Raw genomic sequence first — 15,562 nt, forward strand, 5'->3', positions numbered from 1 at the left:
TATAAGGTAATTACTTTTTTTTTCCTTTTTTATATTAACTTAAAACCTTTAATATTTTATAAAATTATTATTAAATTAAGCCTTATTACTCTAAGCCTTTATAATTAAACCCTTGTCACAATTCTTATCCTCGTCTGTATAGCTAACCTCTTTGAAAATAGCTCTTGCCTCGAACGCTTTACCAAAGGCCAAACAGTTCGCATGAGAGGGATCCTCTCCTTGGTTCGCCTCGGCGGCTGGAAAAAGTAAGAGACGAACGAGGGAGCAGTGCCGGAAATCGTCACATGTAAGTCTCTCGTTATTCTGTCATGTGTGCTTGAAGCAAAAACTAAAAGTCCAATTACAGACACGTTGACACTCACAAGGGGAGCACAAAATAACATGTATTTGTGAGAATACAGTGAAATGTTGGTATTATTGTAGCAGGAGTAGCAGGAGTAGCAGGACCTATTGGTTACACAGATTAAACACGTGCCCGGGCAAGAGCCCTAGGCACAGCCGTTCCCTTCATGTATATATAGCGGTTATTATTCTCTTCCTTTCTCTTAGAAAACTAAGAACGTTTGACACTCTTTGATATTGTCTTTGAATTTGAAACCTGTCGTTCCAAACCCTCTAACGAGCCCTTGTCACACAGGAGTAGCAGGAGCAGTAGCAGCAGCAGCAGTGGTAGTGGCAGTAGTAAAGCCTAGCTTAGGCATCAAATTGATCGAATATCCCAGACTGAATTCAAGTCTACTCCCAACAGAACATAGTTCCAAATATATTGTGCTGGCACGCTTGGCAAGCCACAAGGTACCAGATGCGCCCGCAAGTGCATTGTGAGTTGTAGTAATTCAAGAGCTATCGTTAGAGCAAGACTAAGTATTTTTGGTGAAAACAACCTACGGTTCACGAGCTAATGTCATCGATGTGTTAATAGCGATCACAACGTGGAATCCACGGTCCTTGTTGTGTTTAGAGGCACCAGGTACAGCTTACACACGTAAACACCCAAATTTGGGACGTAAGAAAAAGGTCTGAGTGAGATTACCGTGAGAGGTTCATTTAATGATGATAGAATCTTTAAAGTTTAATTTCCATGCTGTTAGCTCCACGACGCTCGTAGCGTAATGCGTGCTCGAGCGGCCTGTGAATTCCCACGCGCCCATGAAAGCGAGGATGATAGGTTCCAACCCTAACCCTAACTGACCTATCTTTTTTTAGCGACATGCAGGGACCATCCCTTGCACATGTGGCCGGGGGAATATCAACCCGTCCACTGACAGATTGAAATAGTGGGGGCCAAAAGTCAACTTTAACCAACCTTGACATTGGAAAGTCTGGTCTGGTTGTATTTGCACCGCAGCCGCACATCGTGAAGCTCATGCCTCCTGGCAGGCATGTCGACGACACCGGCCAGGCGCAAGCGCGCGAGAAAGGCATGCATCCCTTGCCACCAGCGCAAGCGGAAATGCGACGCCGAGTACCCTTGTGGCATGTGCACCACCTATGAATACAACTGCAGGTACGCGGCCCGTGACGATGACACCACGGGCACCGCGGCCGGCGGCGGACATGCTCCTCCGCCAGCCAAGCGTGTCGGCGTCGACGGCGGAAGCGGCATGCCAAGCCGGGCCGCCGCTACATCGCCGGGTCCCGGCAGCCGGTCTCAGGTCGGCCAAAGCCCGAGCGAGGCCCATGGCTCGTCGACCAAGAGCCCGACGCCCAGGGCCGGCGCGTCCACGACCGCGCCCGCCGGCATCTTTGACGAGCACAAGTCTAGATACGCCGGGGCGTCGGCGTCGATGGCGTTCCCGCACATCTTGAGCGGCGTTCTTGGCTCTGATAGCCATTCCAAGATGCACTCGCTCGCGTATAACTTTGGCATCCGCCCCGACGAGGCCTCCAACGCGCATGCCCTGCTGGGGACGCTCATCTCGGAGCACGATCTGGGCATCTTCTCGGATGTGCACTTCTCGACACTAGCACCCATTGGCGACTACCTGGACCCGAGAATCTACACCCAGCGGTGTCGGGACTATTACCATGGCGGCGGCAGCACCATGACCGCCTTTGGCGCCGTGGCCGCTGGCGTCGCCGCCCTCGGGTCGTTTCTATCCCCAAACAGACACCCGCGCGAGTCTGACCTGGTGCAGTACGCCAAGGCCATTCTCGACGATCCGGCCTCGATGCGCATGCTGGGCATCGACCACATTGTTGCGTGGGCCATGCGAGTGTTTTACCTGCGAGCCACGAGCCGCCCCAACAATGCCTGGATCGCCTCATGCACCATGATGCACCTGTGCGAAGCCGTGGGGCTGCACGAGGAAGAGAATATCAACAAGATGGCGTCCGTCGCCGGCGCCGGCGCCGTCGGACACGACGCGGACCGGCTGCGGCGAATATTCTGGATCTCGTGGGCCGGGCACAACTTGCTGTCCTACGAGTACGATCGCTCGTCTGTACGGTTTCGGGCCGTGACTTGCCAGGCCATCATCCCGACATCAGGGTCCGTCGCCGATCAGTTCGTGCGAATTGCCCACATCATCCCGGCGCCCAACTCCCCGTTCCACCTCGAATGCCAGCCTTCAACTCCTCGGGAGGAGCTGTTTGAGCGTCTGAAAGCACTGGAACAGCTCCAATTCACTCATCCGTTTCTGGTGGTAACCAAGGCGGACCTCGCGTTTTGTTTCTATCGCCGCATCTATCAGCTCAAGATGGGCATATCCGACGACATGATCAAGCTCGTCATTGATTGTGGCAACGCTGCAGTGCAATCGGCTCAGCAGCTGGCTAACCAGGGTCGTCTGTTCTGGAACGTCATCGGCAGCGTCTTCCAGTATGCCTGCGTCCTGTTGGCCATTGACACGCCGGCCGCCTCCCTTCACATTCCCGCCGCATTCAGGGGCTTGGAGGATCTCGTCAGGGCTGCCGACACAGGGCCGACGCGTGAGGCGTTGTCCATGGCGCGGCATCTACTCAGCCTCAATACGGAAAAGAAGCGAAAGGAGCTCGCCCAGCTGGAAGCTGTCGGGGCCGGCCATCCATCCCCCGTGGCGCAACGAGATTCTGAGGCCAACACCGCCGTGCAAGACATGGCCTGGGGGTTGGACTGGGAGCAGTTCCTCGTCGAGCCATATCTATCGATGCTCGGTCCTGATGTCCAGTGGTAGTGGAACAGGGGGCCGTTCGACATGTCTTGAGTTCACTCGGCGGCGATTCAACATGCAACTCATCAAGGCGCGCTGTGGCATTCCGGAATAATCTATTAAAGCGCTGCATCGTATGTATGTAAACCGGTCATAATACACATTTTAAGTAAGCTCCACTTCCATTTGGCTCGATCCCCCTGCTATCTCCTCAGACACATTCGACCGACGACGCTCCAAAAAGCAGAAGATCAGAGCCACAACTACGCCCAAGCTGGATAGACCGATGCCCATGTAAAAAGCGCCACGATAACCTCGCAGAACATTCTTCCCTCCATCGCTCACCTGCGAATCGACTGTGCCGGCGAACCCGAGCCCAATGGAGATGGAGTAGTTGACAAAGGTGTTGACCAGCGACGCGGCGAGACCCTGGTGCCGCCGCGGCATAGCCCGACTCAGGACAATGGTGGCGGCGGGGAAGGACATGTCCATACCCCAGGGAAAGACGATGACGGACACAAAGGTCTGCGCCCAGTAGGTCTGGTGGACGGGCACCGTCGCAAAAATGATGCCTCCGACGAGGAAGGCGGTCATGGAGATGAGCATCACGGTCGAGGGGCGCAGGTGACTCAAGGCTAGACCCGTGGTGACGGCAGCCAATAGCCCGCTGATGGCGATGGGAGCGAACTGAGCAGACGTATACAGAGGAGTCTGACCCCTCAGGACCATGAGAAAATTCCAGATGTAGTAGACAAAGATGCCGAAGCTGGCCCAGCCGGCGCTGACGCAGGCCAGGGTGAAGAGGGAGTCGATTTTCAGGACGCCAAAGGGGATCAGGGGGTGCCGCACCCTCTTCTCGACCAAGACGAAGATGACGAAGATGAGGATGCCGATAATCATGGTGAAGTACGTATAAGGTGTCGGCCAGCCCACGACAGGACCTTGGTTCCAGGCAAAGTTGAAGAGGGCCAGGGCGGCCACGCCGGTGACGGAGCCGAAGACGTCGACACGCTGCCAGGCGCTGGACCCCTCGTGCTCCGGGTTGGTCGGCGGCGGCGTCGCGGGAATGGCAAAGACGCCCAAGAGGGCCAGCAGGAGGCACGCGAAGCACATGACCCAGTAGGCCCAGGGCCACCAGGCCATCTGGGAGAGCAGGCTGGCGAAAACGGCGCCGAGGAGGAAGCCGCTGGGGGCGGTGGCGCCAAACAGACTAAAGATCATGTTTTGGCGGAGCCCGGGGTCGTAGCAGCGGCCGATGATGGCGATGGAGTTGGGCAGCAAGAAGGCCGGGCCGATGCCCTGCATGGCACGGCAGAAGGCGAAGAAGACGGGGCCGCTGTATACGGCAACCCCGGCGAGGGCGGACCACAGACCGTACCAGGCGAAGCCGCCGACGAAGAAGCGCTTGTGGCCAAAGACGTCGCCGAGACGGCCCGCGATGAGGATAAAGGTGCCGACGGTGAGGGAGTATGCCGCCGAGAACCAGCTCACCTCGCCGGGCTGGTTCTCGATGCCAAAGGAGCGAGCAATGATGTGCTGGGGCACGATGCTCAGGGCGAGACCTGCTTGCGCAAGGAGCTGGGAGGAGCAGATGACGGCGATGAAGAGGACCTCGGCGGCAAGGGACTGGGGGCGCTGGACGCGGTCTTGAGTATGGTCTTCGAGGTCGTCGTCGTCGTGGATGTGGCCATGACGGCTGCCGTGATGGCTCTCTTCTGAGACTTTGGAGGGTGTTTGCGCGGGTGTTTGCCTGGGCGTTGCATCGCCAGGTGGCCATTCGCCAAGAGGCGTGTTGTCCTTTTCCTGTAAAGACATTGCCGTGGTTGATGAAGGCGGAGTGAGGTGTAAGTGACGAATGAGCGCAATCACTAGGACTCCTGTGAGCTTTGATCAGCCAGTATAAGGATGGCAACGTCGGAGAAATGGACAAATGCGCATTCGTATGCCTGTGTCGGTCCTGCCAGGCGCAATGGGGTGTAAATAAGTTGGTACTTCCATGTCGAGATTTTCATCTCCCCCGTTCTGGGCGGTGCGGGAGACGTGCGGAGCTCCTACCTCAGTCCGTGGTTGAATAATCACTGCCATGTTGTGTCCTGTGGCTTACTGCGGTGCGGCTGCTGCGGCTGCTGCGGACTTGGCCACCACCGTTTCAGAGACGCCCATCAGAGGGTGTTCAGCTTTGGTGATTGTGCTATTGTGTCGACGTCATTGTATTGGACTCTTGCGCGTGGCTGCTTCGGCTGCTGCGGCTGTTGCGGCTGCTGCGGCCGAGAAGCGCAGGGTGGAGCCGAGTGGGACCGGGACCGATGGAGCTCGGGTGGGTCGGGTGGAGAAGGATTGTTGAGGGATTTCCTCGTCCGGTAGGATGTGAAACAGGCTGACAGGCTGACAGGCAGCGAAATCGAGGCTAAGCCTGACGTGCATAAAGGCTGGGCGGACATTTTCTTCTCAAGAGGGAAAGCAGTATAATACATGACCACCAGGTTGGATACACTCTACACTTCAACTCCACGACTTGCCCAGTAATAACCAAAATGTCCAAGTACGCCAAAAACGAGCCCGTCGGCTTCAAAAACGCCATCGAGAGAGTCGCCATTGTCGGGGTAAGCACATCGCGACCTTGACTATACACAGGCTGTAGTAACACTAACATATCCACCTTAGGCCGGAGGCACCATCGGATGGCATATTACGGCTGCCCTCATTCAAACCGGAAAACACTCAGTCACGGCCCTCACCCGCAAAGACAGCAGCAACAAGCTCCCCGAGGGCGTCCTGGTCGCCCCAATCGACTACAACGATGAGGCCACCATTGTAGCCGCCCTCCAGGACCAGCAATTTTTCATCATCACCATGGCTCCCAACGCGCCCCGGGACGCCCACAGCAAGCTCGTCCAAGCGGCTGCCAAGGCTGGCGTTCCCTACATCATGCCCAACGGCTACGGCGGCGACATTGCCAACACGAAACAAGGCGAGGAGACCATGTTGGGGCCCATTGCCAAGGCTCAAAGGGACGAAATTGAGAGGCTTGGCATGCAGTGGATCACTGTGTGCTGCGGATTTTGGTACGATTACAGCCTGGCGGGTGGTGAGTCGCGCTTTGGGTTCGACTTTGACAAGCGTTCCCTCACAATTTATGACGACGGCAACACCAAGAACTCGACCTCGACCTTGTCGCAGGTCGGGCGAGCCGTGGCCAAGGTGCTGAGCCTCAAGGAGCTTCCCGACGACGAGAGCGACACGAGTCTTAGTCTGTCGGGGTTCCTCAACAAGGCCGTGTACATTAAAAGCTTCGTAGTCAGCCAAAACGACATGTTTGAGAGCGTCAAGCGCGTCACGGGCACCACTGATGCCGACTGGACCATCACCCACGAGGCCTCCAAGACGCGGTACGAGGAGGGCCTGGCCCAAGTCAAAACTGGTAACATGGCTGGTTTTGGCAAGTTGCTGTACGCGAGGGCATTTAGCCCAGATGACCCGAGTGATGTCTCGGCCAAGGCGCAGAATCAGCTGCTCGGCCTGCCGGATGAGAGCCTGGATGAGGCTACCAAGGTGGGCGTTGATCTGGTCAAGGTCCTGCAGAGTCGCGCGGAGCGCATGGCGCACTAGACAACAGCATTTACCGAGATTTTAATCAATAAATAGATAGACATTGACACTTCAATTACTTTAAGAAGAAAGGTTGTAGGATCCACACATGCGCCGCGGCGGACAAGTACTTGGCGAGTATTTCATGTGCACGAGGTAAAAGAAATATGTATTGAAACATAGTAGTGAGTCTCATGACATCTGTGACAAGGGTTCAATATGAAGGCTTGGAGCGAGAGAAGCTCAATTAAATAATAATCTCGTAGGATATCAAAGGTCCTGAGTTGCTACGAGAAAGGAAGAGAAGGGTGACCGCCTTATATACATGAAAGGAACGCCCGGGCCTAGGGTCCTTGCCCGGGCACGTGTTCCAGCTGTGTAACTAACAAGTCCTGTATCGGCGAAGCCCCTTTGTTGGGCTTCACGATCTGTTGGGCCTTTTCCGTGTAACAACATCGCAATTACGTGTGAAAATGTGACTTGTGGCAAGTCTGCATACTTTTCTAGCCATCTCATAAGGTCAAGCCAGAGGGTGGCTGGAGGTGATTGTCTTTATGTATATGTACATTACTGTGTAGTGGTCTTGAACAGGTCAAAAGAAGAGAATTGCCGTCTTTTAAACGCGGTACATGCCTGGAATGACAATGCCACCCGTAGATGTGCACAAGGTAAATTAAACATGTTCCGTTTCTTAATATTGTGGTAGGTTCCTTGAGCACATATCCCATCAACATTAGACAATGTATCACGCCACTCTTATTCGTTTAGTCAAAAACGAAAGTCAAGTAACTAACTTTATTACTAAGTGTCTAGGAGCCTAATAGTACATCTCTGCAGGTAAGAAAGTAGTGTGTCATGGTGTTTAGTAAAAGGAGCGTGGCAAACTACTGGGTAATATAGGTGATAGAGGTGCTTACATATCTTCAATATAAGCGAAATAGTATAGACTCTATTTTCTTTAGAGGAGTTAGAGTGATAATAAGTACAAGAGCGACCAACAAGAGGGTGAACAAACAGTAATATAGTAAAACAAATAGGAAATTTATGTATGCCAAGACCTTTATTTATGTAAAAATGTTTTTTTTTCAAGTGTTCTTAAGGTCCCCCAAAAACCGCAATCATTGAGTGACAAGGGCTCAATAGAGGGCTTGGAGCAATAGCTCAATTCAGCTAATAACAGTCTTTCGTATCAAACGTCCTTGGTTTTCCACAAGGCCTCGTTGACAAACCGTTGATAATATCCGGAAGCATGTTGTGGGTGTTGTTCCAGACCTGGGTTGAGCTAACGACGAATAAGGCACTGATATACCAAGTGTTTCTATAGCCCTGGAGACCCTTCATCTTGCTATACCAACCATCGGCAATGTCTCTGGTTGGCGGACTTAGATGGAACGGTGAGTGATCCTGAAAGTCAACAAACTTTGGCTCCAAAGCCTTCACATTGTTCTGAGTCTGTAGCCACTTGATGGTGCTTCGAGCAGCGTCCTCGATTTCAGCCCGTGTCTGCGCCTGGAGCGTATTGTACCAGTAGAAGTGGTACCCAGGCGAAGCTGAAGGGGCGATCTCGACAACACCGGGCAGGCTGGCGGCGTGGTACGGTCTGTCGGCGCCGGCGTTGTTATAAGCAACGTCGTCCTCAAGCCCGGTGTTGTTCACGACGCCCGCGTAGTAGTACTTGCCCGAAAGCTTGCCCAGAATGGCCTCCTCCTGGCGGTCGAGACCGAAATACTTGATGTTGTCCAAGACGGGCGGCATAGCAATGATGAGCTGTCTGGCCTTGATGAGCTTTTTGCCGGATGGGGTGTTGGCCACGAGCTGCACGCCGCACTTGCGGGTCGATCCACGGCGCGCTGCAATAATGGACGACTTCAGAAACACATGCGGTTTCAATTCGGCCAGGGCGTTGACATAAATCTGTGAGTTGTCGTGATTGGCACCGCGAACAGCAGCGCCGGTAAACGCGGCCAACTCCCAGTGATTGCCATCGTTGAAGATGGCGAGAGCGGTGGTGTCCAATGGATCACCAGGGGTCGCTGGCCATGAGAGGCCGGCCTGGGCCGAGCTGTAGGAGAGATTATGCTTCTTGACGTATTCTGGCCAGGTCAGGAGCAGATCGGCAGGGACCGGGTTGGGCAGGTCGATGAGATTTTCAACAAAGGGATACTTGTCGAGCTCGGCAACATAGTCCGGCTGGACAGCGCCGACGGTGTAGTTGGCAAGGGCAACTCGCTTGGCAAAGTCGTAGTATCTGGGCTTGCCGAAATCCTTAAGATCGGCATGTGCTAGAGGGGCGCGCAAACGGGCAAAAAAGTCGCGAACAATGGGGGTATCGACGTGAATCTGCACTCCAGAGTCGACCTTGGCCCCGGTGACGGGGTCGTGGAAGGTTCTGGTGTGTCCCCCAAGCCTGTCCGAAACTTCGATCAGGGTGAAGGTTTTGTTTCGATCGGCCAGACTTACGGCTGCATATGTCCCCGCTGCTCCTCCGCCGATAATGGCAAAATCTCGCTCGACGACGTCTTTGGCAGCATATGCCGACGAATCAAACTCATCACGGGCATCTACAGACGCAGCCAAGGCGCCCACCGCGGCGGCAATGCAGAAAAGGGTGGTCAACATGTTGCAAACGAGCGCCAAGATGGCAATTGGACTTGTTTGACGTGAGATATCGACTGCTTCTCTTTAATATACGCACAAGGGCCATGATGAGTGTATTCTCTCTGACTTGGTTTCCCCCGGAAGGCTGAAGGCAGCTTCAAAGAAACTCCGGCGTCGAGGCGGCCTGAGCGAAAGAATCCGAGGCGGCAGCAGCCAATATTGCGAAACGCCACATGAGTTATGAAAAGAGAAATAGAGAGCAAACAAGGCAGCAACCACGTATTGGCCCCCCCGTTTGAGGCTGAGCTGCTCCCGTGGCTTACTGCAGCCACTGCCCCAGCTCGACTGTTCTATACAATCCCATCGCACTCATCTTCTATCCAATCGCGTCATGCTAGTGACTCAGAGGTCCGCAATACTGCTTAGGAGCTAAGCTTGGTTAATCTCGTCCTGCTCTCGCCTTTTGTCTAGATCAATCTGGTCCTGATTTTGCCCTCACGCCGTCTTTTCCACCAGACCCGTCAAGAGCCTTGAACACCAGCTTGGTGTTGTCGGCGATTGGTTCATGTAGTTTGCTATTCCTTGATCTTTTACGACCTTGGGTATCTATCTAGCCCCGTAGGTGGTGTGCACTGCTCCAAGGACACGTACATTTGATAATGTTACTCCATACGCCAGTATAATGTGAACATACCTCCTCGGAATATAAGGGATATGACGCAAGACTTGGTTTGCAACGAAGACATAGATACTAAATAGTGATACAATTACCCGTAGATAAGAGTAAGGAAATCAATATTGAGCTATTGCCGAGTCTGGGCACAAAGCTGAGAGTGGGCAAGAATTTGAATGGGCTGGTACTATTAGCTGCAACAGGTTCAATTGATTTGTCAAAGGTAATCGTAATATCTCTATTCGCGATTGACAAACAGCGGCAGGGGTGCATCTAACGTAAGATGCGCAAGTGCTAGATTGATGATGAGAACAACATGCCTCAATCTGTGCAACAGACAGGCTTGGCGTCGCATGTGAATGGAGAAACAATGAATTTTAGAAACTCACTGCATGCAGGGAGCTACGGCATTGTTTCAGTTCCCGCATTTGAACCCACATTTCAGTCGACTTGCATTTCAGCCAACCTGCATTTCATCCAACTGGTACTCCGTCCATAATACGGAAGTTCTCTGTTGGTAGGAATGGGGTACTTTTGGTTGCCTCTCTAAGCTTGAGCAGCACATGTGCAACGGAAAAAGACCTGAGAGACTTTATTTTTGTCTGCGATGCTGGTACTCGACCACACACAATTCATGTTGGAGTTGTCGCTGCCTCGGTACGCATGAGGTCAACGACATACGGCAAGCTTGGTCACTCCTCGCTCGAGCAGTCAAGGAGGAATTACTCCGAATGGCTTGGCCGTTGGAAACAAGTTGAGAGAATCTTCAGACGGTTGAAAACCAAGGGTTGACCGACTACAGTGGCAGGATGCCATAACGCATTACACGCCATCCTGGCAATGTAGCGCCTAATCAAGGCCTTTGAATCACAAAAGCGAATGGATGACGTGCTTCTTGCGGCCGTACCCGCAGCTATCGCTGCATGTGCTTACATGCGAGGCAGGATGCTAATTGTGGTGGAATTTTTGGCCTCTATGCGGTGCCCGGCCACTTAGGTTGAGCAATTCTTACGGACAAGTCCTAATCAAGCCTTGCTTACGTTTGACAGCCAGGAAGCTGGATTCAGTCGTATCTGGCGTGGCGCCTTGTCCTTTTATAGGAGCTTCCGGTGCTTACATATAGTGTCATCATCGTCATCATCATCACAGAAAGAAGGCTTGGGACGGTGGGCCACTTAGACAAGCCGAATGGCATCGTTTTTCTCGGTTAATTCGTCTTCTGGCCGGAGCGTGTTCCGCCATTGGCTCGACGCTGCGTCCGAGACACGTGTATCCGACGCCACTGCCCAGATGTCGGGGATTCGGTGTCATGTTCGGGGAGTAAGCTCGCCCCCAGGCACCCAGCCTTATCGATCGCGACGTCGGCCGCTGGCCTCGGTTGGCGAAAGCGTCGTATTGCCTAGCCGGCCAAGTCGGGCGTATCCGACGCTGTCTTTGTTCTTGTGCACTTCACAAAAGGATGAGACAATCTGATCCACCCCGACTCTGCTTCTGTCGACATAACGGCAAGGATAGCCATACTCTGAGGGCTTGCAAAGCATACACTGAGACTTGAGACACTCCTTGCTTGAACTCACTCAAAACTCTCACGTAGCGTATCAACTTGCTGCAGCAAAAAGAGCGACTGCCAGCCTCTGCTAGGTCGAGTACAGAGTATAGCCTGTCCTCAAGCAGCTTTAATGGGGCAACCATCGCGACAACAGCCGGGAGGCGCAGTAGGTGGTCACCTTGGCCTTGGCCCGTCCAGAGACTCTCAGTACTAACACGTAGATGACAAGTGCGAGGAATGTCGACGAAAAAGGATCCGCTGCGATAGGGGAACGCCGCAATGCATGGCTTGTGCTAATTCCGGGGTCAAGTGCGTTGTGCGAGACAGCTTCCCGCCTAGAGGGCCAAAGAAGGGATATCTCAAGACGCTGCAGAAAAGAATTGGTGAGGGCTGCTCGCAATCATTCTCCTCCTTTCTTAACCTCTGACTCGTAGGCTGATGAAGCTGCGTTGTGCCAGAGGACCTCCAGACTCAGCTAGAAAAACAACAAGCCGCATCTCCTACTACTGCTGAGACACCAGCCTTCTCTCCCTCTCAAGAAGCGGGCAACGCGGACAACGAAATTGCAAGTAGTGGGAGTGTCGAGAGCAGTACAGACCATACGGAAATCCTGCATACCGCTTGCACAACTCCCGGAACAGCTGCTACTATCCCGCCATGGCCGGCATCGATGGAATTCCAATTCCCCATGGTCCACATGGAGACGTGGGAATGTTTTGACAATTCGTCCGCAAGCTCGCCCTTTGCCTCACTTCCCAGCCTGGAAAATATTCAGGATCTGGTCCACATTCCAATGGAGCCTGATCTCCTCATCACTCCCATGATGCACAACGACCTGTACGTCTTGTCTCTGGAGGATAAATTTCCAGACCTGCCATGTTAATACTTCTTTTAGAGACCAGCTTTATTTCGATCGGGCTTATGCATTTGCGCCAATATTGCAAAAGCACCGCTACCGCTCTTGGTCTAAACAACCAAACAAGAACAAGAAGAAAACTTGCCTGCAGCACGCCATGTGGACGTTGGCCTCGTCACTCTCCAGTCAGTTTCAAGTTGACGGGCGCAAGCTGTATGAAAAGACCAGACAAGCTCTGCATTCACTAGAGTCAGACGAACCCTATCACCAAATATCGCTCGAGCAGGCCCAAGCGTGGACCTTGCTTGCCATCTATGAGCTAACGTGCCAAGACTTCCACCGAGGTATGATGTCCGCCGGCAGGGCCTTTCGCTTGATTCAGATGATGAGGTTGTACGAACTTGATGGGCCCCAAACACCTCACACCATGCGACTGGAGCAGTATCAAGGGCAGCTCTCTCTTCAGGGGCCAGTCCAGGATGACTGGATCGATGTTGAAACAAAAAGGCGGACCTTTTGGCTTGCATATACAATCGACCGCTTCACGAGCATGGTTGATGGGCTGCACATGTTCTTCGATGAACAACTGGTTAGCTTGCCCAAAGTAATCTTTTCGTGCCAAGGATCATCTATTGACTTGGTGCCAGATCCGTACCCGCCTGCCGGCTCCCGAGGCAAACTTTGCAAGTGGCCGTCCAATAGACATGGGCTTTCTCGCGGATACGATTCCGGTCGTCGATCTAGAGTGGCCACACAATACGCTGTCGCCCTTTACGGAGAGTGTCATTGGAGCTACCATCTGCGGACGGGTCTTGGAACATAAACAGAAACCTCCGACCGGACCGTGTCAAGATTTCTGCCGTCGGCATCGTTACCTTAATGCATTATTGGCCCAACGCATCAGGATGCTACGAATACACGCGTCATTGGAGTACCCGGATCCCATTATCGCCTTTGTTACTCTGGCGGCGCATACGGCCGTGCTTATGCTCTATGACATTATCGAAAGCAGACCCCTAGGTGCCGACGCACAAGGAACGCAGCTCACCCAAGCTCTTTTCGCAGAACACAAGCAGCAATCACTGGATGCCGTCGCCGATATAGATCTCCTGATCGCGGAGCTTGGGCAGCACTTTCAGGTAAAGTAGACCGTTCTCTCCCCTCCCAAACATAATAAGTCAAGAGTCCGAATTGCTAACAATCTAGCAGATGCATCCCTTAACGCCCATCCTGCTGCTCCTAAGCGCCCGGTTCTCCCAATCCCACCCCGGGCTAAACGACGCCTACATCAAGCTCATGCCCCGCATCGTAACGATGCTGCGAGCCTCGACCGGCCTCAGCAAACTTGCACAAAACTTTATCCAAATCTTAGAACCCCAGTACGCAACCGGTCTGCCCTCACCAATAATTTGAGGTTTGATCTAGAACTGTATATATGTATGTATGGATCAATGATGGCGTAGAAAAGGGACGTAACTATTAGGTGGTGCTAGAATATGCCCATGCGAACAATCCGTTGAGTTTTGGGGACGAAAGCCGTACTTTATTTTCAACATGCTCGTTCCTACATGAAATTCCTACGCCGTGCCAGATACTCATTTTATAGGTTCCTGTCGGCGTTGGCATTCTGTGTCCGCCCTGGTTGTTGGTTTGCTAATAGTTTGAAACAAAACTGTCGCTTAAGTTGACTTTATTGTCATCGTGCACACTGCAAATCCCAAGATCACAAGGTTTGGTGAGGAAATGCCTCGTGGGCGCAGCCGAAAATGACAAACACAAGACAAGGAATCTGTGACAGGGGCTTGGGGTCAATAGCTCAATTCACCTAATAACAGTCTTTGGTATTAAAGGTCCTTGGTTTTCCTCAAGGCCTCGTTGACAAAAGACGTCTTTAAATACAAGAAGTCGGTGAGGGACTTTGCCTTAGGTCTCTTGGTCGTAGCCCTTGCGTAGCAGGCCATTTCCGTGACAGAATCCGTGAATCAGGTAGCTCGACGTCAAGTCATCTCCCAAGGGGTGGCCAAGAACCAAGACTGTTTACACCCCTCTCACATAACCCCGGTGCCGGCACGGCAACGCCTCCCTGTCACCTCCATCGCTCCTCTGCTCCTTCCGGAGCCCTTTTAGAACCTATCTTACCTCAGCCTCCTCTTTGATCGTCCGTGTGACAAGGGCTCAACGAGGGCTTGGAGCAATAGCTCAATTCATCTAATAACAGGCTTTGGTATCAAAGGTCCTTGGTTTTCCTCAAGGCCTCGTTGACCAAAGACGTCTTTAAATACAAGAAGTCAGTAAGCGCCTTCTGCCCTAATCCCGTGACCGTAGCCCTTGTGTAACCTTTGACATTGAGCCATTTCCGTGTAACACTCCGCCCGCTTCTGGTTCAAGGTTGAGCTTATCTTCCCTTGTCTGCGAGGAATCCAGAACCCGCGATTGGCCTCTTTTACTTTACGTCTGCAAATCGAGGTACCTGGCAAGTTACTGACATGGACAAAGGAGAGGTCGGTGAGGACAATACAACCTCGTGACAACTCTCTATGTTAGCCTTGGGACAAGCCAACACTAGTATATTGCCGCACCCGAGAAGTTGGAAACGTAGTGCGAGTATCAAAAAAAGAGGCTTTTATTGCTGCAGGAATTGTTTAAACGGTTTATATATATAGTAAAGTCTAATCCGCGTGGCAAAACATAACACAACGATAAAGTCTACGAAGCACGTCTATTGAACCCGATAACCCACATGCGCCAACGAAACCATTTATCCCAGTGTTAAACTGTTGCAAAGAAAACATCACCTCTCAACCCAGCAAGAGATCAAGTGTACATGTAGCCCCGTAACCTAGATCCCGGCACTCACTCCCCTTTAAGCGCCCTGCAAATGGCGGCTCTTCTCCGCCACCAAGGCCGCCAGGGCAGCAAGGCTCGCCGTCTGCAGTATATTAAAGATGGAAATATCCGCCGCGGCCTGCAAGACAAGCAAGTTCCTCAGCTCGACAGCAATCAGCGAATCGACGCCAAAGTGCGCCGGGGGCTTGGCGAGATCAATCTCGGCAACGGGCGTCATGAAGATGTCAGCCAGCTTGGCCGCAATGGCCGCGCCGACGAGCCGCGCCCCCTCCTGCTGGTCCGTCGCCTCGGCGAGCTGCGCGGCGAGCGAGGCACCGGCG

The 15,562-nt window shown here is 53.0% G+C and overlaps 6 protein-coding genes across 6 annotated transcripts in view; 3 read left to right on the top strand and 3 right to left on the bottom strand.

Moving 5' to 3' along the window:
- Positions 1 to 1,382: 1,382 nt before the first annotated feature.
- On the top strand, positions 1,383 to 3,155 carry MAA_09939 (C6 zinc finger domain protein; the record flags this gene model as incomplete). Its single annotated transcript, XM_007827937.1, has 1 exon — positions 1,383 to 3,155. The coding sequence occupies one exon, from the start codon at positions 1,383 to 1,385 to the stop codon at positions 3,153 to 3,155; it is 1,773 nt and encodes a 590-aa protein (XP_007826128.1).
- Positions 3,156 to 3,296: 141 nt separating this feature from the next.
- On the bottom strand, positions 3,297 to 4,946 carry MAA_09940 (major facilitator superfamily transporter; the record flags this gene model as incomplete). The annotated part of the gene is made up of 1 exon (XM_007827938.1): positions 3,297 to 4,946. The coding sequence occupies one exon, from the start codon at positions 4,944 to 4,946 to the stop codon at positions 3,297 to 3,299; it is 1,650 nt and encodes a 549-aa protein (XP_007826129.1).
- Positions 4,947 to 5,665: 719 nt separating this feature from the next.
- On the top strand, positions 5,666 to 6,740 carry MAA_09941 (oxidoreductase CipA; the record flags this gene model as incomplete). The annotated part of the gene is made up of 2 exons (XM_007827939.1): positions 5,666 to 5,734; positions 5,796 to 6,740. 2 exons carry the CDS (start codon positions 5,666 to 5,668, stop codon positions 6,738 to 6,740), a joined length of 1,014 nt encoding a protein of 337 aa, XP_007826130.1.
- A 1,149-nt stretch (positions 6,741 to 7,889) lies between these two features.
- Positions 7,890 to 9,338, bottom strand: MAA_09942 (amine oxidase flavin-containing superfamily; the record flags this gene model as incomplete). Its single annotated transcript, XM_007827940.1, has 1 exon — positions 7,890 to 9,338. The coding sequence occupies one exon, from the start codon at positions 9,336 to 9,338 to the stop codon at positions 7,890 to 7,892; it is 1,449 nt and encodes a 482-aa protein (XP_007826131.1).
- A 2,484-nt stretch (positions 9,339 to 11,822) lies between these two features.
- On the top strand, positions 11,823 to 13,808 carry MAA_09943 (uncharacterized protein; the record flags this gene model as incomplete). Its single annotated transcript, XM_007827941.2, has 5 exons — positions 11,823 to 11,922; positions 11,998 to 12,376; positions 12,435 to 12,984; positions 13,043 to 13,534; positions 13,605 to 13,808. The coding sequence occupies 5 exons, from the start codon at positions 11,823 to 11,825 to the stop codon at positions 13,806 to 13,808; spliced, it is 1,725 nt and encodes a 574-aa protein (XP_007826132.2).
- Positions 13,809 to 15,258: 1,450 nt separating this feature from the next.
- MAA_09944 (Beta-ketoacyl synthase) overlaps positions 15,259 to 15,562 on the bottom strand; it is a gene marked incomplete at both ends in the record, with an annotated part of 8,004 nt that continues 7,700 nt past the window's right edge. Inside the window, one exon of the mRNA XM_007827942.1 lies at positions 15,259 to 15,537. Coding sequence (XP_007826133.1) covers positions 15,259 to 15,537 — 279 coding nt within the window. The remainder of the gene's footprint in view (positions 15,538 to 15,562) is intronic.

This window comes from Metarhizium robertsii, assembly GCF_000187425.2.
Source record: "Metarhizium robertsii ARSEF 23 chromosome Unknown MAA_Scf_3, whole genome shotgun sequence".
Taxonomy (NCBI): Eukaryota; Fungi; Ascomycota; class Sordariomycetes; order Hypocreales; family Clavicipitaceae; genus Metarhizium; species Metarhizium robertsii.